General features: G+C 39.6%; 1 protein-coding gene across 2 annotated transcripts in view; it reads right to left on the bottom strand.

The window, feature by feature from the left end:
• Positions 1–23,739, bottom strand: part of COL9A1 (collagen type IX alpha 1 chain) — a 92,664-nt gene that overhangs the window by 14,837 nt on the left and 54,088 nt on the right. For both annotated transcript variants that reach the window (XM_047733703.1, XM_047733704.1), the window contains 15 exons: positions 23,307–23,360; positions 23,113–23,166; positions 22,924–22,977; positions 22,458–22,511; positions 21,429–21,473; positions 20,290–20,343; positions 20,130–20,183; positions 11,537–11,590; positions 10,860–10,931; positions 10,233–10,268; positions 9,511–9,555; positions 7,998–8,030; positions 4,742–4,888; positions 4,460–4,514; positions 1,711–1,899 (listed from right to left, as the gene is read on the bottom strand). In XM_047733703.1, the coding sequence (XP_047589659.1) occupies positions 1,711–1,899; positions 4,460–4,514; positions 4,742–4,888; positions 7,998–8,030; positions 9,511–9,555; positions 10,233–10,268; positions 10,860–10,931; positions 11,537–11,590; positions 20,130–20,183; positions 20,290–20,343; positions 21,429–21,473; positions 22,458–22,511; positions 22,924–22,977; positions 23,113–23,166; positions 23,307–23,360 (1,000 nt within the window). The remainder of the gene's footprint in view (positions 1–1,710; positions 1,900–4,459; positions 4,515–4,741; positions 4,889–7,997; positions 8,031–9,510; positions 9,556–10,232; positions 10,269–10,859; positions 10,932–11,536; positions 11,591–20,129; positions 20,184–20,289; positions 20,344–21,428; positions 21,474–22,457; positions 22,512–22,923; positions 22,978–23,112; positions 23,167–23,306; positions 23,361–23,739) is intronic.

Raw genomic sequence — 23,739 nt, 5'->3', positions numbered from 1 at the left:
TCGCCTGCGGCGTCTTGGATCAGGGGGGACCGGGGTGGGCTGGAGAATCTCTATTCCAGACGGGGTCCCTGGCCGTGTGCTGACGCTCCAGGGGGCACACTCTCAGAACCACTGCTCACAAGAAAAACTGAGGAGAAAGGCTGAGGAGTCACCTTAAGCTCTGGTGCCACAGAAACAACTAAGTCAACAATCCACTTGAGGCAGCAGAGTTTTTTGGAAACCGAACAGAGTGAATGGGGACTAACCACAGAGAGAGTCCCTCCTCCTGAGTTCCCGAACCAGGAGCTAAAAGCAGGACAAAGATGAGCGGCGATGTGCTTCTTTCAAAGAAAAGACTCAGTTCTCTTTAAGAGCTCTGAGCTCTCTCCACATTTGATTTTGTCCAGCCTCTGAAAGCTCGGAAATCCTCCCAGCCTTGCAAGAGGCTCCAATGAGGGGTCATTTTTTCACATATGGCAATGCACATGCCACCCCCCCCCCCGCCCAAAAAAACCCAAGCATAATTAACAAAATTGTTCCAGCTGAGAGTGTAGTTAGCCAAACACATCAGCAATTCATTTACAGATCCAAAAAGGCAGCTTGCTTGCCCTCTGACCCTTCACACCATAATATTTATCCCTAATTGGTGCACCACCATTTAAAAAAAAAAAAAAAAAAAAACCCTCTCCTGTTTCTGATGCCACATCTTTCCGAAGCTCCCTAGAGAACTGTCAGTCACTTGCCAAGATAGAGAATTTCCTCATTTTGTTCCGCTCTCTGTCAGTGATCCGGGCCACAGGCCCGCCCCACGCTGACACACTTACTCACCTCGACTAGTAAACAGCACCTGAGGCAACCAGTCCTTCCGCAGGGCCCGGCCCGCTGCATACCTGACACACTCACAATACCGTTTTGGTTTTTTGTGGGTTTTTTTTTTTTGGCAAAACACTGATTTTAAGGGCTTAACTTGCTTTCGATAAAAGGGGAAGAAATAAACTGCCTCACATTCCCTCACATGTTAAAGAAGGAAAAAAGTTAAAAAAAAAAAAAAGGAAAAAAGTTCGATTGTACTTCTGAGCTGAAAAAAAATCCATGAAAACTAAACATCTGATGTCACTCTTTAAAAGAAAAGGGGGCTTCACTTCATGATGTAATTTATGTCTTCTGACCTGCTAACAGATGCTGTTAATTTAAGTTACAGTTACAAACATTCTAAGGCTGGTTGCCATCTTAGAAGACCTCTACAGTGATTTTTGAGTCTCAAAAAAAAAAAAAGGCTGACTTATCGTTTACAAGATCCCGTAAAGTTTATTTTGAACTATGATTGAAGTAGAGGGTAACTAAAAAAGATCAGTACTAAAAATCAAGGGACCTTAATTCTAGGTTTTGGTCTCCTGTTGACATACAACAAGGTCAAGAGATGTCTTATAATAGTTTTCTGATCGTGTTCATCACCACTGTAGAAGAGAACAATACAATGGACATTGGGGAGGGTATGTGCTATGGTGAGTCCTGTGAAGTGTGTAAACCTGGCCATTCAGACCTGTATCCCTGGGGCTAATAATACATTATATGTTTATAAAAAAAATTTTTTTTAATTATAAAAAAAAAAAAGAAGAGAACGATACATCTCCTTGTCTCACAGGGTATCTAGAGCTTGGAAGGACATGTGGATATATCTGAGGAAGGACAGTGTGTGTCCTTTTGTTCTACCCAGGCAAAATGGCTTACCTTTAGGCCCCCTCAAACCAAGAGCACCAGGAGGGCCTTTAATGCCTGGAAGGCCACGAAGTCCCATCTGGCCTGGGAAACCATTCTCTCCAGGCGGCCCTGGGGGACCAGGGGGTCCAGGCCGCCCAGGGAGGCCAGAGACTCCTGAGTCCGGTCGCTTGAGACTAGCAGCCATCTCAGCAAGATGCTCTGAAAGATAATAAACCGGCCCAGAGAAGTCAGAAACATGAAAATGATTCAAATGAAAAAAGGGGGGGGGGCGGTATTTCAAGTGTCTTTTTTTCTTAAATGTGTCACCAGAGCTTCAAAATTGGTGGTGGGAAGTGAATAAAGTTGGATCTTTTTTTTTTTTTTTTTCATGGACTTTCTGCCAAGAAGCTTCCCTGGTGCTGTTTTATTCAGCTCTTTTTGGATATATTTGGTCCTGCTGTTCTGAGACAGGGGCAGGGAGATTTGAAAAAAAATACACGGCAAGGCTTTCAGGTGAGCAGTGTTCTAAAAGGATTAGTCTGTCACCTGAGTCCTGGCTGGTTCTCTGAAAACCCAGGATGGGCAGAAAATGAGTTTCTTAACAGAGAAGAAGTGGATGTCACAAAGCTTTTCAAAAGCCAAGGACATTGTCCAGAATTAGTTTTGAGAGAGCATTTGAGACCCAGCCCCACATTTTCAGTCTGAAGATATTAAGTGACCTAAAATATCCTGAGCATTCACGACTTCTTCTAAATTCCCCTCTCAAAAGTTTTTTCATGTTTGGAGTAGACAACAGACATTAAAAATAGCCCGCTTCTTGGGAATGTTCACAGTCTGTCTTAAAAATTAATAACTGTGTGGGCTTTTTCAGGAACCATTAAAGAGATTAAGAATCATCCGCTGAAACCATGAAGAGGAAGAAAACTTTCCTATGAAAACACTCTAAAGGAAATATGCCGATGTAATATTTTTTAAAGGTGTGAAGGAAATTATGAATTGGAAACAAATTTCTAAAGAACATTTTAAAAGTGCTTAAATGTGAGCATTCTGGTTTGCCTTATGTAAGTAAGATCATAAAATTATAATTTTCTAGGGATATAACGTTTAAAATTGAAATATCCTTTCAAGATTAAATGTCTTCCATGAAGAGACTTACATTGCTTTTCTTTTTTTTTTTTAATTTTTTTATTTTTCAGTGTAACAGTATTCATTATTTTTGCACCACACCCAGTGCTCCATGCAATCCGTGCCCTCTCCAATACCCACCACCTGGATCCCCCAACCTCCCACCCCCCGCCCCTTCAAAACCCTCAGATTGTTTTTCAGAGTCCATAGTCTCTCATGGTTCACCTCCCCTTCCAATTTCCCTCAACTCCTTTCTCGTCTCCATCTCCCCTTGTCCTCCATGCTATTTGTTATGCTCCACAAATAAGTGAAACCATATGATAATTGACTCTCTCTGCTTGACTTATTTCACTCAGCATAATCTCTTCCAGTCCCGTCCATGTTGCTACAAAAGTTGGGTATTCATCCTTTCTGATGGAGGCATAATACTCCATAGTGTATATGGACCACATCTTCCTTATCCATTCGTCCATTGAAGAGCATCTTGGTTCTTTCCACAGTTTGGCGACCATGGCCATTGCTGCTATAAACATTGGGGTACAGATGGCCCTTCTTTTCACTACATCTGTATCTTTGGGGTAAATACCCAGTAGTGCAATTGCAGGGTCATAGGGAAGTTCTATTTTTAATTTCTTGAGGAATCTCCACACTGTTCTCCAAAGTGGCTGCACCAACTTGCATTCCCACCAACAGTGTAAGAGGGTTCCCCTTTCTCCACATCCTCTCCAACACATGTTGTTTCCTGTCTTGCTAATTTTGGCCATTCTAAGTGGTGTAAGGTGGTATCTCAATGTGGTTTTAATTTGAATCTCCCTGATGGCTAGTGATGATGTACATTGCTTTTCAAATATAAAAGTGACAATTTCATTCTGCTTCTTACGGGCATGAAGACTGTCAGCTACTTCACATAGAAGCTACAGAGAGAGGCAGGGTCAGTGCCAGGAACACACTAAGTGGTAGGATGTTAAGGAGGGTTAAGATACCTGAGAATCTATGTTCCAAAGTGGAGGGGGGACTGTCTGTATTTGTGTGTGTGTTTTCTTGTAAATTAACCTCCTTAGCAAAAAGCAAAAACAAGAACAAAAATAGGCTAACCGAAGGGTGCCTGGGTGGCTGAGTTGGGTTCAGTGTCTGACTCTTGGTTTTGACTCGGGTCATGAGATCAAGCCCTGTGCTGGGCTCCATGTTAAGTGGGGAATCTGCTTAAGACTTTCTCTCCCTGGGGCGCCTGGGTGGCTCAGTGGGTTAAAGCCTCTGCCTTCGGCTCAGGTCATGATCCCAGGGTCCTGGGATCGAGCCCCGCATCGGGCTCTCTGCTCTGCGGGGAGCCTGCTTCCTCCTCTCTCTCTGCCTGCCTCTCTGCCTACTTGTGATCTCTGTCTGTCAAATTAAAAAAAAAAAAAAAAAGACTTTCTCTCCCTTTCTCCCTGCCCCTTCCCCTGCTTGCTTGTGTGCTTACTCTCTTACTCTCTGTCTCTCTCAAATAAATAAATCTCAAAAAAAAAAAAATTAAAAAAATGGGCTAACCTAGAAAGATAAAATTTTTCTTTGAGATTATAAGCTATTTTGTGACAATACATTAACTAAAACAATATTATTTAAAATCTCCCACCTTTAAAGCAGACCAAAAGTCAAGACATTATGATTTATTTACCTTGCATGACTCTCATGCAAACCTGCTTAATGTGCTGATCTGTTGGTGCTCTACCCTGAGACAGGAAAAAAAAAAAAAAAAGTTTATACACAGAACCATAAAGAAGACATCGTTAAATGGTAACCTGACAGATTCAGCAAGTGGCCAGGTGGCTGGATTTACAAATGAACTTGCCCACACTGCTAAGGTGCTGATGTCTGGGCTAGCCTGGCTGCCCGCCCCCTTCTGGTCCTGTGAGATGGAGTGTCCAAAGGGAAACCACGGAGACTGCCCACCACTCACTGGGGGGCCCTGGATGCCAGGCAGGCCGGTGGCACCCTGCTCTCCCTGCATGCCTCGTGGTCCAGGAGGTCCTCTTGGTCCTTCCACTCCAGGAAGCCCCCAACTTCCTTCGGGCCCCCTCAAGCCGGGCTCCCCAGGGTTACCCACCTAGAACAAAATGGCACATTATAAAACCAGAGCTATCCACAAGTAATGTGTCTGCTTAATATTAATACAAGACTTACATGAAATTTGGAGTTTGCTTACATTCTGTCTCCCAAGAGGTGTTTGTTCAGAGGTTACAAATTCTCAAGGTAAAGACACAGAATGCCACAGTCTCTGAGAATTCCAGTTCAAGTAAAGTTTTTCAAAATCTTTTTCTTTGGTATAGCTGTTATTTCAAAATGTTAATTGAAATAATACATTTTAAAACTACATTCTCTATATTTTAAGCTACTCCCTAAAAACAAGTTAGTTTTTAGTAAGATTTGTTAAGTTTTTCTGGCCACAAAAAGGCCCCTAAGTTCATACAAGACATGTTACTTTGTATATCACCAATACAGAAAGCTTAAAATAAAGTTATTTCCAAGGACATAAGTTATTTAGTTTTATAACACTCTAGAGAATCTGAAGAAGCAGATGTATCCAGGACTTATAAAATACATTAATTAAAAACATTTAAAATGCCACCTTTAAAATTCTGCACTTAAAAGGAATACATTGAAAATACTGGAACAAAAAGAGTGAGTCCATAATTTATCTGACTCTTGAGGAAGTTAAAAATCTAAATATTAAAGAAGTGAAAAAATAAACCAACTGTTTCCTTTGAACAAAAGCATATACCAGTTAGATTTTTTTTTTCTGATAGCAGACCACTAAAAGCATTTTTGAAAGTCCCCATCTACAATAACTGTTTTAAAACGAGACTAAATTAATTCACTTTCTACTAAACTGCCTCTGGTAGAATTTATGACATAGTAGTTACAATGTGCCCTTGTTTATAGAACAAAAATGAGAAGATAAAAGGACAGGAAGTATTAAAGAGCACTAGGGCTCAAGATAAAGTTCATAAAGCAACTTAATCCTGCTCCTTGTTCATTTGCAACATTTATCTAGGAAGAGCTAACTCTTCCAAACGGTCAGATGTTTAACCTGAAGGGAAGAAGGTGATGACACCGGGCTCTCACTAGACGCGTCTGAATAAAGCTTCACAAGTAGGCTTTTTCCAATCTTCCTTTATGCAAAAAATTGATACTCATCTGAGTCAACTTGTCAGAATTGCTTCTGTGAAGAAATTATGGCCTCAAAGACTTCCCAAAAGACAGTGTCAACAGAGAGAGCTGCAGATGTGCTGTGGAGGCTTTGGACCTGTCAGATAGCTGCAGTATAAAACTATCACAGCTTCTAAAACAAGCCTGAGGAGAAGCCAAAATGAATTTAGAAGTGCGCTCAAGAATTGGCAGAGGAACAAAGGAGGCCAGATCAGAATCTATCATCTTGTTGACGATGTCTGAAATACCGACAGGACATTTTCCATGAAGACATCAAGGGCCAACATGGCCAGTATATCTCAAGGGCCCCGGGTCTTTGGAAAGGATACCTCAGTTGAGTGCTATACTGAAGTAGAAACTAGTAGTAGGGGACAGTTCACCTACTTATCAGGTTTGTCTCTGCTAAGATCACTGAGCAAAGTGAAAGTGTGTCTCCCTGACTTTGGGACAACACATTTCAGCTGCCTCAGCAGTAGGTGGGTGGTGTCAGAGAAGAGAGGGGTAGGAAGGGAGGTGACAAATCAAACGTTAATTCCAAATTTAAATGAAATTAACTCCTTTTGACCACTGCATTGTTCATTCACTTTTTCCTCTTATAACAAATTCTTACCATTGAACATTATCGATTATTTCTAGGCAGTGAGGTAGGATTTCTATTACCAAATCCGATCGAGGTTTACTCTTCCCAATTTTTTCTCAATCCTACACCATTCCTGTCAAAGATTCTTGGGTGTAAAGATGTTACTTCAAGCTTGAGATGGTCAGTGGTGTTTAGAGGCAGTGTGTAAACAGGTGAGTTAAAACACCATAATGGTTTCCATCTCAGGGGTATGTAAAGAGCCCAAGGCTGGCACTGCACCCGAGTCCGGGGCGGGAGTCCTCCGGGGGAGAGTTGAGCTGAGGATCGGGCTACATGCCTAGGTAGGAGGTAGCTATTCTAAGGAAAGAGGAAGAGTGTTCCAGGCTAGGAGAACAGCACAAGGCATTAAAGAGCATGCCAAGTAAAAACAACCGCAAACCGATAAAGTTCCAGATGGGCAGAGAGGGGTTGGCAAGGCAGAGACCACTTCACGAAAGACTGTGTATTTTGCTGAGGTCTGATTTGATTCTATCAAATGTTATTCCTGAAGGGTTTATGCAGAGGAGGGATAAATGGTGGGCTTTATATTTTTCTCTAGATTACACTGGCTGCTATGAGGATAATGTGCTGTATAGGGACAGAGAAGAGTGGAAAAGATTCCAGAAATAGGAAGAACTAAAAGATTAAATGGAAGCTAGTGGTGGTGGCATTTGAGGTTAAGGTCTGAGCTTCATCTTCTCCCTTATACTCTCTTAAATTTCTTACTGTATTAAATGTACATTCCTTTCAAATTAGTGAATCATCCCAGGTTTGCTAGTTCTCTAATTGGTTCTAATACTCGGTTCTAAAATTTTCATTCTAATAATTGGTTCTATTATTGGTTCTATAATTCTGAATAATCTAATCTTGAAGGACATCAGCTTAGTTTCTGTAAGACGATGAATGAGATGATCATTTTCTAGCTTTAACAACTGTCTATTAAATTTTCTTATGCATTATGACTTTATGTTACTTCGCTAAATAGAACACATGGGAGATTAATAAAATTACTGAAATATTTGCAGTGGTATGAGTGCCAATGAAATTCATTTATACTCTTGTCACCACAACAGATAAATCAGTTTTTTTTTTTAAATGACTCGTTTGTGAAAGAAACTACCATGTATACTCATTGAGCTACTTATGATAAAAACTTCCTTTAGAGTGGATTGTTCAAAAGGCAGATCCATTTACACTGTTATGAGGTGGTCCCCTCCCCCACCTGGGATGAATCCATTACTTAAAGAATAAATTTAGACATTAATCTCCTTGAAGGTAAGTCCTTTAAGAATTGAATTTTATAGTGATTTCATAAAGCAGAGCATTGCAATTTCTATAGCTTTATTGATATTTTAATTTTTTATACCATTGTTGTTCATGTACTTACAGATCCCTTTGGCCCAGGTAAGCCTATCTCTCCCTAAATCAATAAAACAAAATTATATTAGAACAATGCATTCACATTTGATAGTTTACTAAAAACATTTAAAAGGTGATTATGCTGCTGAAATCAATAGAAAAACATAAAGAGATGAACTCTGGCACTGCCAAAACACATGAGATTCAAAATTTGGATTCTAGTCCCAGTTCTGTTACTTTGTGAGCTTTGTAACCTCCTAGCCTTTGACTGACATCTGTTAAATAACAGGGCTGAATCGGAGCTCTGCCAGGCTCCAACCAGGTCTAAAATGCTAGGTGTTGAGACTTAAAGTGTGTAAGTCAAAAGACATTAAACTAGCCTGCTGTTTTAAAACAGAGTAGACTTTTAAACCTGATGACTTCATTTTTGAAACTCTAACTGTATTGTAAAACTCATCCGCAAAATTCTATCAAACCAAAAATGCCTGGTTTTATACTTAAAAAAGAACACTTGGAAATAAGTCTCCCACCCCTAATTCTAGATATGATTTCAGCTTAAGTTCAAGCATATCAGTTCATCTCCACCACAAAACAATGATTTAAAACATCCTTTTAGCCCATAAAATAAAACATTTTAACAGAAAATAAAATTAAAATAATCCTTTTTCAAATTTAATTATAAATATATAAAATTTATATAATTTATTAATATATATTAAATATATTTTTATATTTTATATTTATATATTTATATATATTTATATTTTATATTTTATATTTATATTAAATATAAATAATATATATTAAAATATATTAAATTTATAAAATTAATAGAGAGCTTTGCCTAATTCAGATATTACATTTATATTAGCTCTAAATCCTGAAAATCTGAATAAAACAACATTATGAGGTATTTTTTTCCTGCACAAAGTGCCTCTGGAGCTGTTTTATGAGAAATCTGTCAGCACTCCAAAGGACCAGTCAGAAGTTCCCACATTAGATCATGTTAGATTGTGTCAAAAATGAGCCAGCAGATGTAGTACTCCTGGCAGAAAGATAATTTTTTCTCATTCTTGCTGCCTTCCTGGAGATTTAGCAGCAGCATCCTCTGGAGATGGAGGTCACTTCTTTGGAAAGTTTTAGACGACAGAAAATACCCATGGTCAAACTTGTGAACCACAGCTTTCTAGCTATAATAAAATTCATTTTGTTTCCACAATAGGCACTATTCATTGACTTTCTATAGTCCTCTAAGAATCACTTCGAATGTCTAGGTAAAGCCAGAGAAAAGTCACCACCTATAAGAGAACACTTTGTTCTCCAAAGGCTTAAGGCCAAGGCTATCAATTTTGGAATGTTTACCCTCTGCTTTACTTGAACTTGGCTACAGTCTTGGGGAGTCATTCATTAGTTTATATAAGAAACACTGTAGCTGCTGAAGAAGCCATGGAGGATAACAGTATCAGAGAAAAGAAAAATTATATTTTTAGTACAGTTAGAAATCAGCAGGGCTCATCATTAACCAGAACAAAATGTCTTACAAGTTCACCCCTTTCTCCTGCTTCACCTTCTTCACCAGACGAACCCTAAAAATTAAAATGAAAAGTCACATTCCTGAACTGTCTTGCCTCAGTTTTAAGCTGTCCACATTGATAAGCATTCCCAAGTGCCCACAGTGCCCCCCAGATCATGCAGAAATATAAAATGCACTCAATGGCTTTTCAGTGTAGCTGTCAGTGGTTAGTGCAAATCTGAAAAGAGCCTAGAGAAAAGGTAGCGGGTGAGGCTGAGTTTCTTCTAAAATTAAGGATTAATGATTGTATTCGGCAATTTTATAATGAGGTAATCCTTGAAAAAAGACTTTCACTGTAGAAAAAGGAACCCAGAAAAAGGACTAACTCTAAGTCATGTTCATAGTTCATTTGTTAAGGTCTTGATACAGAAAAACATAAAATATGATGATATAGCTAATAGAAGGCTCCATTGGTCACAAGTAAGCCAACCTGGTGAATGAGAGCGAGGGACACTCTTTTCAATGTGTGGTCTCGGAAGCAGAGTCATCATCAGCTCCAGCTTATTAAAATAGTAGATAAGGTTATAGACCAAACTGAACTGTAGCTTTCATTCACTAGGAAGCACATTGAGAAACACAGCTGGTCTCCAGCCTAGTCCTCACACCCCTAAACCAGCCAGTGCCCCCTGCTGGTGAGGCACCTCCATGCACGTCACTGACCACATCTCATATTCTTCTAATAGGACCTACCTGTACACCCTTTGGACCAGGCTCACCGACTACTCCCTGTAATGAATAAAACATAATACTTTTTCAATATTTTGACATGTTCAACTTTATAATTTCAAATGAGCCAACTTTCCTTCTCAGGATGGTAGATAAGGGCAAGTATGAATAATGCGACAGATGAGGACTTGCTCCTCTCCCACAACCTAACAACAGGGCTCCAGGCTGGGCGTGGAGCCCACCTAAAAAAAAAAAAAAAAATCAGGATGACAACCTGGGAACAGCCAGGTAAGGCCTGGAGAAACTGACAGCTGTCCAAAAGCTGGCAACTTGTGATGTTCACTGATCACATCCACAGAAAATTGGATCGGTAGGAATGTAAATTTAAAACTGAACAGGAAGTATGACTACAACTGGCATTTTTACTTTTTTCAACTTTTATATTTTCCTGCTGATAATTTATTATATTGGTTTTTTTTTGTTTTTTTGTTTTTTTGTTTTTTTGTTTTGCTTTTTAATCTCAACTCTCAGTAATTTAGGATACTTTTCTTGATAGCTGGCTATGATAATTGCTATAAAAATCTCCACTGTGTCAAAAGCAAACTCATCCTTCCAAATAAGAAACTTTGGGGGGGTGGTTAGATATCTTACCCTGTCGCCTTTCATTCCCGGAAGGCCAGGGGGGCCAGGCAAGCCAGGGAGGCCAGGACTTCCAGGAGAACCCTGAAAAATAAACAGTGTCTCCAGATTCACCTTTAACTACGACATTGCAATCACATGAGGCCGACACAACCTTGGGTGTGTGGACTCCTGTCTAAAATAAACGCATGCTATGGCTGGTTTAACTCTGCTCCTCAAATCTGCCTCTCTCCCACACTCTCCGAAAAAAACAGGCCAGTCCCTCCACCCCCTGGGTCCCACCACGGAGTTCCTGGGTTTGCACCCTTCCCAACAGTGGGCTCCTTCAGTGTGCCTCCCTGCCACGGTGCAGCTTCTCTCACTGTGTAAACAAACAGGGCTCAAGAAGGAAAAGGCTGCATTTACACCCGCTTCTCTTCAATTCCAAGAACAACCAGAGGCACTTCCGGTCTCCTAGTTTCAAAATGTGTGCTGCGAACCACACTGATTTAAATACCCTCGGCGGGTATCCTAGATACGATTTCAAACTTCACATTTACTTTTCCATGCATTCCCATAACAACAGGAATCAAGTAAAGACGATTAAATCACCTTTTGTACATTGCTTTTCTCTCCTTGCTTATTTTAAAAAAATGTATTGTGTTTTGTATAAAGCCAATGAGCTTCTGGAGATTGGAATTATTACTTACCCGTTTACCTGGTGGCCCTGGGGGTCCCACCGGTCCTATTTCTCCTCTACTGCCCTGGAGAAACACAAACAGGACCGTCAACTGGCTGGTTTGCCAAAACGCAAATGCTCAATTACTATGTCCAGTAAAATAACATTTTATGCAGGTTTTTGTTTAAACATAAAAGTCATCCAAGTATTCTTCCCATCTTCGACTGAAGGCAGAGACCTTTACATAAAACCCCTAGAGCCCCCGCAGTATTTATCATTCAGTGAATGTGTTAATGCTGTTCCTTGTGATTACAGCCCCTTAGATAAAAATGGCGTCTGGGGGTGCCTGGGTGGCTCAGTGGGTTAAAGCCTCTGCCTTCGGCTCAGGTCATGATCCCGGGGTCCTGGGATCGAGCCCCACATCGGGCTCTCTGCTCAGCAGGGAGCCTGCTTCCTCCTCTCTCTCTCTGCCTACTTGTGATCTCTGTCTGTCAAATAAATAAATAAAATCTTTTAAAAAAAAATGGCGTCTGGTACATTTATGTGAAATGACAATTAGTAATTTTCAGCATCTGAATCACAATGTAGCTTATATTATGATTATCTGTGTACATGCTTTATCATTTCATTAGATTATGTGTTCTTGAGGTATATAAGGTATATCAATTTTGAATTCCACCTAATGCCTAAAACACAGTAAATTTCAGGCCCACAGTACGTTTTAAAGCAGCATCTGGCAAATGATCTTGAACTGCAAAAGAGTGGGGAAAAAAAGAGAAACAGGACAGGGATGTTTGCCTTTAAATTACTAATGCAACTTCAAAAAGACAGACATAAAAGAAATTTACAAAGTTTCTGACATACAAAATTCTTTGTTCTACTTATTCTTGTTCTAAACCTGTCTCAAAAGATTAAATAAACTTTGGAAAGTATAATTTATAATGAAAATATACCAAAAGCAACATTCCATTTTGTGAGCCAATTTCAATTCTTTATTTAAATCTCTAAGCCCTTTGAGAAAAGGAGACACATGAATTCTTCAATTTCTTTCCCCAAGAACCTCATACAGTTTTATGCAGTCTGATAAAAGCTTGTTTTATTTCTAACACATATTCAGCTAAACTGAATACAAGGTTATTGGATAAATAATCACATTTCCTGGACGGTATATATAAAACTGAAAGTAGTCTTCTGAATTCATTCTGCTTTAAAATAACATGACAACTTCATATCAATTCTTGATATTTATAAATGCTCCTGCTAAGATTATCTGATCTGGCCCTTATGTTATTCTTTTACCTCTAAGTTGAACCAAGTGTCAAGGTCCATTATATTTCAGAATTTTCAGTTTCTTTGAAGGATTAAGAAATGTTTGCCAAATTACAAGTCTCTAGCTTTGAGCTATACTTAAGTGGCACTTGTATCAAGTGACTAATAGGTGATTTAAATGAAATGCTCTTTAATCCTTTTCAAAAAATTTTATATAAGCCACCTGTCTAGTGTGTAAATTTGGATGATACATTGGCCCTTAACCCTTGTGAGAAGCTTAGAAGCCTGAGCAGAGTCCTGTGAGGATGGGCACTGGAAAGATGTAAGACTAGATGAAAACCAGCTGCTGTGATAGATTCTTCTATCCATCTATTAATATAAAGATTGGGTTCTACCCCATTAATTTAGCCCAGCCACTTGAAAGTTCAAGACAGATTTTCTTCAGTATATCTGCTCTGTTGGCATTTTCAAATAATTTCTGAACTGCATCTTGATGAAGATCCTAAATGTCATTGAGCTAATATGACTTTAATTCACAGAATAATTAATAGTCATTGGGAAAACTAATTAATGATATCAGAAGAAGAAAGCAATGCTTGACACAATCTCAAATATTCACTTCCAAACAAATGAACCATTATGCCAAAATAAAGATAACTGACATACTTTTTTTCTCTTTCACAAACCAAAGAGCTAAGTTAAAATAAAGGATTGTGTGGGGCACCTGGGCGGCTCAGTTGGTTAAGCGACCGCCTTCAGCTCAGGTCATGATCCTGGAGTCCTGGGATTGAGTCCCACATCAGGCTCCCTGCTGGGCAGGGAGTCTGCTTCTCCCGCTGACCTCTCTCCTCTCATGCTCTCTCTCTCAAATAAATAAATAAAATCATTTTAAAAAATTTTTTTAAATAAAAATAAAGGATTGTGTGACTTTTCATTTTTTGGTGGTATTATTTTGCCAGTCAAAGACAAAGATGTTCTCTGCTGGTATCTTATTTTCTCTGTCTTTCGTGAGCTCAATTTGTCAATTCGTAAGTGTCTTCCAACCCTTGGCAACACGTATGAATGGCTCAGAACCCCAGTGTAGACCGCCTGTTCCGCTGACCTTCTACAACCATGAGAGCCCAGCATGTACAGGACTAGAGGGTCAGTAAAATTATAAGCATTTACTCCATGGTTAGTTAATAGATTGCAAGTGTTCCTCATTTTTTTTTCTTTTCCATTCTTTAAACTCTTGGCCATTTTAAATACAGTTATTTCTATAGGAACCATCTCAAGGTTCAAGAAGGTAATGTTTATTTTCACAACAATAACCAAGCAGTTATGAATAAAGTGTTCGGACAAGATTTTATACTGGCCATTCCTATGATTTCTATGTACTCTAAAAAGATGTAAGTAAGATGAACATGAATGATCAAGATATAAATAGTCATCTCTAAAAACATAGGTTAAACTAAACACACGTTACAGGGAGCAATTAACCATGGACTTGTAAGCACCAGTGTGCTAAACTTACAAATGGTAAATCTCCTGTGTTTCAACAGCTGTGGTGATATGCATAATCTCAGATGTGGGCAAGGGAGATTTGTAGGGATATGGTTTTTCTGCCCAGTAGCTAATATTTACAAGCCCCATGACAAAAAGAGTTATGATCTGTAACAAAAGAATTGTAAAGAACCAGAAAAAAAAGGCAAAATCCTAACATTAAAAATCTGAGGACCATAATAAAAGACTTCTTTTTTTTCCCCTCTTGGATGCTCCGTGCCCCCATATATCTCCCCAGACACATCTGCAAACCACTCAGTACTTAAGAAGCCAATCGAGGCTTTAAAAAAAAAAAAAAAAAAAAAAACTGCAGGCCCTCTACCAGTGACTCCCAACTCTGGCTGTGCTTCAGAATCCCCCCAAAGAATGTTTTAGGAATATATTTCACAAGACGTCTTCCACCACTTCCTCTCCCTGTTCTTCCTCCTTCCTGTCTTCCCCCCTCTCCCTTAGATTTTTATTCTGTGATTTTGAGGTCAGACCCAGGAATCTGTTTGGGTTAGGCTGTGTGTGTTTGTCTTCCCCAGCTTTAAATTAGACTTTTGTTAAATGCTCACTACAAAAATTCCAAACACCAAAATTTTAAATTTTCTAAATATGTCTTGTACCATTAAAATTGGGCAAGCTGGGGCGCCTGGGTGGCTCAGTGGGTTGAAGCCTCTGCCTTCGGCTCAGGTCATGATCCCGGGGTCCCGGGATGGAGCCCCGCATCAGGCTCTCTGCTCAGCGGGGAGCCTGCTTCCCCCTCTTTCTCTCTGCCTGCCTCTCTGCCTACTTGTGATCTTTGTCAAATAAGTAAATAAAATCTTAAAAAAAAAATTGGACAAGCTAACTTCAAATTAAAACCATCCTGCAGAGCCTTGACTTGAGCTGTCGAGGCACTGGAGGGGCACTGAGCCCCCTGCCAGGTCTGAAGCCTGGCTCCACCATGTCAGCCAACTCTAGCCCCACAACTTCTCTGTACCTCAGTTTCCTCACCTGTAGAGTGGGGATAAAAACAGTACTGATCTCATAGGGTTTTCGAAAGGATTGAATAGATACATAAAGCACTTACAACAGTATGTGTCTCATAGTAAGCACTATGGAAGCATTAGTTATTTTTATTCAAGAACTATAGAAATCAGCCAAAATTAAGTATTTTAATCTTTAATTAGATGTTCTTTGCCTTTCAAATTTCCCAAGTTTCTTTAAAAATACAAGTAGCTCCTGGAAAAAAAAAACAAGTCTCTGGTCTTCATTTCTCCAGTTTCTGTCAAGATCTCTGATCACCAAGAAGAATTTCCTTTTTTTTTTTTTCTTTAAGAGAAGGAGTGGGAAGGGGCAGGAGGAGAGAGAGAGAGAGGCCCAAGCAGACTCCACACCCAATGCAGAGCCTGATGTGGTGCTCAATCTCACAATCCTGAGATCATGACTTGAGCTGAAATCAACAGTCAGATGCTTAATCAACTGAGCCACCCAGGCGACCCAAGAAGGCACCTTCTTTATAAACAAGTACCGAGAACTATTTTGTAAAACTCATTTCAATGAATACAGACAAATAATTCCATCTGGAAGTCTTCCTTTTAAAAAGGAACTACTAGACTTTTAAAATATCACAGAAAATATCTATTTCATTATATGTGTGTTGTCATAAGTATTTTGCAAAAAAAAAAGAAAAAAGAAAAAAAGAAATTTAGATTTTATTCCATTGTGCTGTAGATTATGATGGTGGTTGTATTTGCTTGATTACCCAAAATGCTAACTAGCTGAAGAATGAACATTATTCTTAGTACCATGCTAATTTTAGAAGTGAGAAATTGTAAATCGTCATAGTTAGTCTGAATTATATACTTAAGTGCCTCTCTCTGGGAAAAAGGATGCTGATTAATGCAGAAGATCAATTATGATTTCTTTAGATTGTTGCTTTTACAAACCCATCTTCATATTAACATAGGAATATCATATTAATCCTGCCACAATGATAATTTTTAGGTCAGCCACAAAGATACTTTAAAAATCTATTCAATTTTGCAGCATTGTACAGTTTGTATTTTTCTCTGGTGTAGGCTTAGGTATTCCCTCACATACAGAGGGAAATCAAAATCTATAACCATCACAGCTGCTTCACAAATTATTGACAGGGATAATATTCCATGTCCTGGGTGGTACAGGAATGCGCTTCCGATCATTCAGCAACATACTGTATGGAGACCTCTGTGCTCAGAGCTGTTGGTGATAGGATGGGAGTGGGACTTCAAGAGAAACTGAGAGTGGCTCTGTACTCAGGAGTGTATCATCTTCAGAAAACTGGAAGTAGATCAGCATGATACTGATCCCAGTCAGAATCATGAGAGCAGAGCAAACACAGCTCACTCATCAAAAGTCCTGGCAAGTACTGGGAAGCCTGAAAGAGGGAAATGGACCAGGAGTCATGGCGTCCAAGGCCCCCCACATTCTCCTGCTGTAAACGGGAGTCACCCAGATCCAGGTATAAACCAGTAGAGTGTGAGCGAGAAAGCCAGAAGCACGATCCAAGTGGTGAAAATACGTGCTCATATGTAATCACTGGAGGTGACCAAAAAACCTCCAATATGTTTTGCTGTGGCACCGGCTAAAGCTGTTAGAACAATGATTTGAAAGGGGAATACCACTAATTTCAAAGACGTGCTCCAATTAGCCCTGGCCCATTAGTAGAACACATTCGAAATGGGTTTTTATTCTTTCTACTCAGCTTTTCAACTTGACATTTGCAGGAAAAACTGATAAAACTTGGGAGGAATTGTTGAAAATGTGTGAATTTATCTATGAAACTAAATGTAATGATGTAAGATGAAAGAACAAATATATCTTTCAGTAAGTAGATTTGGTGTTAAAACTCTGCTCAGAACCGTAACGCTTACAACCTCTTATGCTCTTTTCTGTAAAATTTATAGGAGGCGAGAAGTCAGTTATTACCAACATAAGCAGCATAGAAAGATTTACTATACCTCCAATTCAATTCATTTTTAGAAATATTTATTGAGCTCCGCCTTGTGACAGGCCATGAGGGGAGAGATGTAGGGAATGCAAAGGTGGATCAGAGTGTCCCTGCTTCCCTGCAGTTCCCACAGCATGGGGTAAACAGGGCCCCGGGTTACAGGGTTCAGAATAAAGAGAGAGCACTTCTATCTGGGGCATAGGGCATAAACAGAGATGGTTTCACTGTCGAATTAACATTTCAGTTACACCTAAAAACGTACATGGGTGGCTGAGTCAGAGAAACGGAGAAGGAAGCCATCTAAGGGCAGAGTGTAACAAAAGAAAACAAGCGGGCTGAGAAGTGCAGAGACTAATTGGAAATGCCCATGGAGTCCAGCATGACTTGAACACAGGCTTTGAACAAGACACAAGGGAGACATAGAACTACCAGATAAACAGTTCATGATTTAGTGCTTCCTTTCCTTGCTAGTGGAAATTCATTGAAGATCTTTAAATAAAGAAGTGATGATCAAGTTGTATTCTGAAAAGACCAATATGGCAGGGTGTGCAGACTGGGACCACTGCCATTCCCCAGGACTTTGACATTGTGTCTGACACTCTTGTCACCATGACTGTGGGAACCCCACTGGAGTTCTAGGGTGGAATCCCGGGGAACAAAGAACTATGCCAGCCAACATACCAGGAGTACCTTGTTGGGGACTACTGGTAAGGGAAGGAAAGACAACATGGAAAGGCAAATAGGAGACACCTGATAATCCAAGCAGCAGCTAATGATCTGAGCTGGGATGGTGGAGGTGAGCTTAGAAGAGTCAAATACAAGAGACTTTTAAAAGGAGGACGTAGAAGGCCCCTGGGTGGCTCAGTCAGTTGGGTGTCTGCTTTAAGCTCAAGTCATGATCCCAGAGTCCTAGAACCAAGTCCCAAGTCAGGTTCCCTGCTCAGTGGGGAGTTTGCTTCTCCCTCTACCCTTCACCTAGCTTGTGCGCTTGCTCTCTCACTCTCTCTCTCTCTCAAATAAAATCTTCTTAAAAGGAGGTGGAAAACAGAACAGGTCCTATTGGAGAGTGGAAATTATGGAAGAAGATCACCAAGGCTTTGAGCCACAGTGATTGGAGCAATGAGAATCTGGATATTTATAGGAACTCAAAAATCAAAACCTGAGTCAGGCTCAAAGCTTGCATAGTCACCACAGATCTGCCTCCCCTCACATGAGAGAAGGGAACCCCCACCCCATCTCCTTCTGCAGTTTTTGCCTCTAGGTCTTTATACATCCCTTAGCACTTAACTGATGATGGGCCAAGCTCTCTCTACTGTGTCACTTTTTGTGTTCAGTGCATGGACTTGACATACAGCAGATGCCCCTTCAATTTTATGTTCTCTGCTCTATAAAGTGAATATTACACCTAATAGCCAACATTCTCAAAGTTCCAATGCCGCTCTCCCACACTGTTAAATCTTTCTGGATCAGTCATGTAGCATCTCCATTGTTTATGAATATGTTCTAGCTACAAACTCATTGTTTTGGCAATCAATTTTTTAAAATTATTTTAATTAGAAGTTCACAGGCTTCAAGCAAGACAGAAGAAAAGGATAACTGAGCAGTGAGTGAACGAGGAGCATTGGCTAGTTTCTCTGGCTGCAGAGAAACTTCTGGAAACCACCTGATAGAGCTAAGTTGATAAACACCTGTGAGAAGTGGAAGAGTTCGCCTCTTATGTCAAGACACCTGGAATAATGCACTTCCTTGACACATGAAAATCGTCATTCAATGCTCATGAAATGCTTTAAAAGTAACAATATTTGGAAATGTTTCTCTGTTCTCACTTGGAGTTCTTTTTGTTACCCAGCAGATTTTAAAAATAAGAACTTAAGCTGAAGGCCAGAGAGAATTTTTTAGAGTTGACATTAAGAATATAATATTTAATTAATCCGTTTCTCTCTAAGTGTTAAAGTGTATCTAGTGAAACAATATGATTTGCTGTGTTGGTGGTAAAACAGACACACAAACTCAGACTACAAGAAGTCTGGCAGTTTCACCAAGGATTAAATAGAGTTACCACATGACCCAGAAATTCCACTCCTCGGTGTTCTACTCAAGAGAAATAAAAATATGTGTCCACATGAAAACCTGTAGAAAAATGTTCCCAGCACCATTATTCATAATGGTCCAAAAGTAGAAACAACCCAAATGTCCAAGAGCAGATGAAAGAATGAAGGAACGCTGGTACGTCCATACTGTAACTGAACATTAGTCAGCAAGAAGAAAGAAGGTAAGCCTTGAAACATGCTGAAGGAAGCCATTCACTGAAAAAAACCCACTGTATGATTCTATTTATATGAAATTTTCAGACCAGGCAAGTCAAGACAGAAAGTGGACTAGCGGTTGCTGAGGGCTAAGAGGACTGCTGGGAAATGCTGAGTGACTACAAGTGGAAACAGAGGTTCTTTTCTGGGGGGTGATGAAAAGATTTTAAAATTATGGCAATGGTTGTATAATTCTATAAATATGCCTTAAATATCAATGAATTGTATGCTTTAAATGGCTGACTCATACGGTATATGAAATATATTTCAGTAAAGCTGTTTTGTTTTGAGTTTTTTTATGTGTTTGTTTTTTTTTTTAACCACACTGGAATATTTCCTTCAGTATGAAATAAGAGCACAAAGGGTCCTCATGCTTTCTAAAAATACTTTAAAAATTTTTAAAAAGCAGATTGTATTCACAAATGACATTCTTATTTCACTGTCTCAAACTTGAGAAGGCATTCATAGATAAATGAATAAATGATTGGAAGGACACCCAGAAAAACCCTGAGAAGACACTTCAGAAGGTTCTACTGGAAAGGAGTACTCACAGGAAGCCCCCTGGGTCCTCGGGGTCCCACCTCTCCTGGAGGCCCCTGTTGGCCCTGTTACGAGGAAGGCAGGGAAAGAAAAAAATTAACACTCCCTGATTCTTTGCGGAGTGATTACAGCAGGTGACAACATAAGAAAAGGTAGCTCATGTCATCTTACCGGTTTGCCTGAATTCCCCAGCTGACCAGTCTTCCCAGGAGCACCTGTGTTACCCTAAAGGTAAAATGCAACATCCAAAGTAATTCAGACAGCAAGTAAGCAAAATCTGCAACCTGTCTTACCCAGACTGGGCATTTCTTACACCTGAATAGCATTAATTTCCCAGTTTCACATTGCGAATTTGGGAGGACATAGAATCTCTTACTTGGGGGATACATTAAAGTTCTTTAGATCAGGATACTGTTCTGTTGTTCCCAGAAGTATAATAAAGGTATCAAAAAAATGTTCAAAAATGAAGGTCAAATGTCAATACATGAAGGTCTTTACCCAGACAGGAAGACAAGAAGGTTTTTCTGTCCTCACAATATTAATTATACGTGTCTTTCCTTTACCATTTTTATCTCCAATAAATTTCTTGGAGCTCTTTTCCCTGGCAATGACACTATTAAAATTAAGAAGGATCCTGTGAACATGAGGAACAGAAGGAAGGGCTGTTGAGGGGACCCCGCCAGCAAGCTCCAGAGAAAGCACATGTCTGGGGGTCCAGCCCCACCATCCATCTCTCACGGTCCACTTGGGAGGAAGCATCCCTGCTCAAGATGCTGTGGGCCCCAGGCTTGGAGACTGTAGCCATATAACCTGGTAGTGACCGAATTCTACGTTACTCACATGTCATCCCTTTTATTTAAAGTAAAGCTATATCTTATCCCTTCAATTTTTCCTTCACCTATTGTTTTTAATTTTGCACTATAAGCACTGGTTGATCAGTTTGAGAATAAAATGTCTATCATCTTTTTTAAGCAAAATCACGTTAGTAATATTCACTGACATAATTTCTATGCTTAATCGTAATTTCTTTAAGTGGCAAAGAGCAATAACACTGTCTCTGTTTAATACTGGCGAAGGATGACACTTCCAGGAAGGAAGCCTAATCAGCAACACTTTGTCAAAGTATTCTTTCTGCAGCTAGGAAAGAGATTAGCACTCGAGGCCTTAAAAGAGCCTTTTCAAAAATTTTCTCCTTAGAGTCGAATATAAAATAAAAGGCAGGTTGGAAATACTAAAAATGATAAATAAAACATTAATGAAAAAATAGAGAAATACAGAAAAGTACTAGTTAAAAATTTTTCATCTTTTACCTTTTCACCAGCAACACCCTTTGCACCAGGAATCCCAGGTACACCCTAAAAAAGGGCACACAGAACTTGGGCTGAATCACATCAGCGGAGAATCCATGAGATGCCCTGCCCCCAGCACACTGCCCAGGGGATGAGGGAATCATGACAACGCCAAAGCTTGAGTGTGAGAGAGATTCTTCCTAGTTCCCAAATTCTGAACAGTTCTAGAACTACCCACAGTTTAGAAGGAATTACACTTCACTCTATCTGGCTAGTTAAGCCTGAACACCCTTAGGCAAATCCTATCTCTAAACTAAAGTTATTTTTCAAGCATGAATTTCCAAATTATCATCTGTCAAGGGGAGCTTGAATAACAAAACAAAGACCTATTGAAACGTTAACCCTGAAGTAGAAAAGCAGAATGGCAGGAGAATGCTGGCTTGAACTAAAATTTGGTATTACTGGGAGTCCTAATGTTCTATAACTGATTATTTTTTAAATGTCAGATAATAAATTGAGGCCAGTCCTCAATTTACCAAGTATCTCTTTATTACCTTGAAACATTTGTCCCCAAGAATACATCTGTATAATCCACATTACCCTCTAGCCACATCAAGGCAGGGAAACACCAATTTGAATAATTCAAAATAGCATGCAATCAAAAAAATGGTATCTGATACCTCACATCGTTCAGGGAGCATACTCACAAGCCCCTTATGGCTCAACTCTGCTAACAAGAACTTCAAAAACGGTGAAAAGGAGGAGGGAGTATGTGCTCCTGGCCCACAGCTCAGAGTTAGTAAAAAGATAAGAAAGACTGAGTGAACTAAAGAGAGGAGAAGAATGCAAAATACAAATTAAAGCTTAGTATAGTTATTAGAGAAAGAGTTCCTTATTCAGGAAAAAAGCATAAAACATAAAACTACAAAAATGTAAAACTAAGCCATCATGTATCTTCCTGAAACTTAGCAAATTATTTGTTTCTCTCTAAAATTCATATTTTCCAAAACTCAGCTAAATCAGTAAACATTTAAAGACCCAAATACTCACAGGTAAGCCCTGCAATCCTGCATCACCAGGAGGCCCAGGCTTCCCAGGTTCACCCTGAGAAAAGAAGTTTTTATTGCATCATTGAACCTGTGTGAATTGCTCTAAGTCTTTCAAGTAAAGAAAGGACACGGGGCTTCTATGTAGAAGGATTCTCCCTACAGGTGACCTTATGCACACTTTTATGATATGACCCAGTTCAGGGCAGGGGGCGGTTGGTGGTACGGGAAAGGGAGGATGGACTTAGGACATAAATTAAATCAAAATACACAGTCTCTTTCAGCTGCTTTCATCGACAGAGCAATTCTACTGAGTTCCTAAAACCAAGTAAACATACTATTCTAAAAGTATTTCTGAGGTGACACTTGATGAAAAAACGGAGGAAAAAAGCCAAAACCAGCTGAGTAAATCTCCCTGTCATGTAGTAATGGAAATGCTGGGCTTGGTTTGCCAGGGTTACAAAAGCTACCTTTGTCCCGGGCATTCCAGGTATCCCGTCACGGCCATCCACACCTGGCAAGCCCTAAAAAGACACAAAGAAACATATTGTGTCTTGGAAATAGTCACATTCTTCTTCCCTTCATTATTTTCTAAAGTTTTATTACAAGTTAATAATCACTTCAAAAAATGTGGTGGATGACTACGGCTCAGGACATACCATGTCTCCTTTGGTTCCAGGGAGGCCAGGAATTCCTCTAGAACCTTGAGGCCCCTTGCAGGGTAGAGGGGAAGGGAGAGACAAGACAGGCTCATTCATCATGACACTTTGGCCACATCAAAGAGGTAAGCATAATCAGTAGAGGACACCAAAAAGCACGATGTTTATAGTGATTAACACTAATCTGAACTCACTCTATCTCCCTTAGGACCTATTTCTCCTGGAGGTCCTCTCTGTCCTTGGTCACCCTGTAAGAAAATAAAATGAAAAGCAAAAGTTACTTATTGATAGACTTTTGAAACTAAAGAACACCATCCATATTACCTTATGACTACTCTTTCATTCCAGTGCTTTGCTCTGTCATGGATGCCTAGCTCAAGAAATCATTTATAAAAATTACATCGTCTTAAAATTTTATGTTGCCATAGGGATGATAGAGACTTACATGTCTTTTGATTTCATTTTCAATGTGTAAAGTTTCTGTGCCCTTTTGATGTATAGGTATAATAAAATTAAGATCCATACTGTAGGTAATCTTAACATCAGTAACTATGTCTACATTATCAGCTAAACTCATTGACTATCATGGTGGGTTGAGGTTTGGGTCAGTTGCCAATCTTTTTTCCA

This window comes from Lutra lutra, chromosome 6, assembly GCF_902655055.1.
Source record: "Lutra lutra chromosome 6, mLutLut1.2, whole genome shotgun sequence".
Taxonomy (NCBI): Eukaryota; Metazoa; Chordata; class Mammalia; order Carnivora; family Mustelidae; genus Lutra; species Lutra lutra.
The sequence above is the reverse complement of the archived record's forward strand: the minus strand, read 5'-3'. Positions and strand labels throughout refer to the sequence as shown.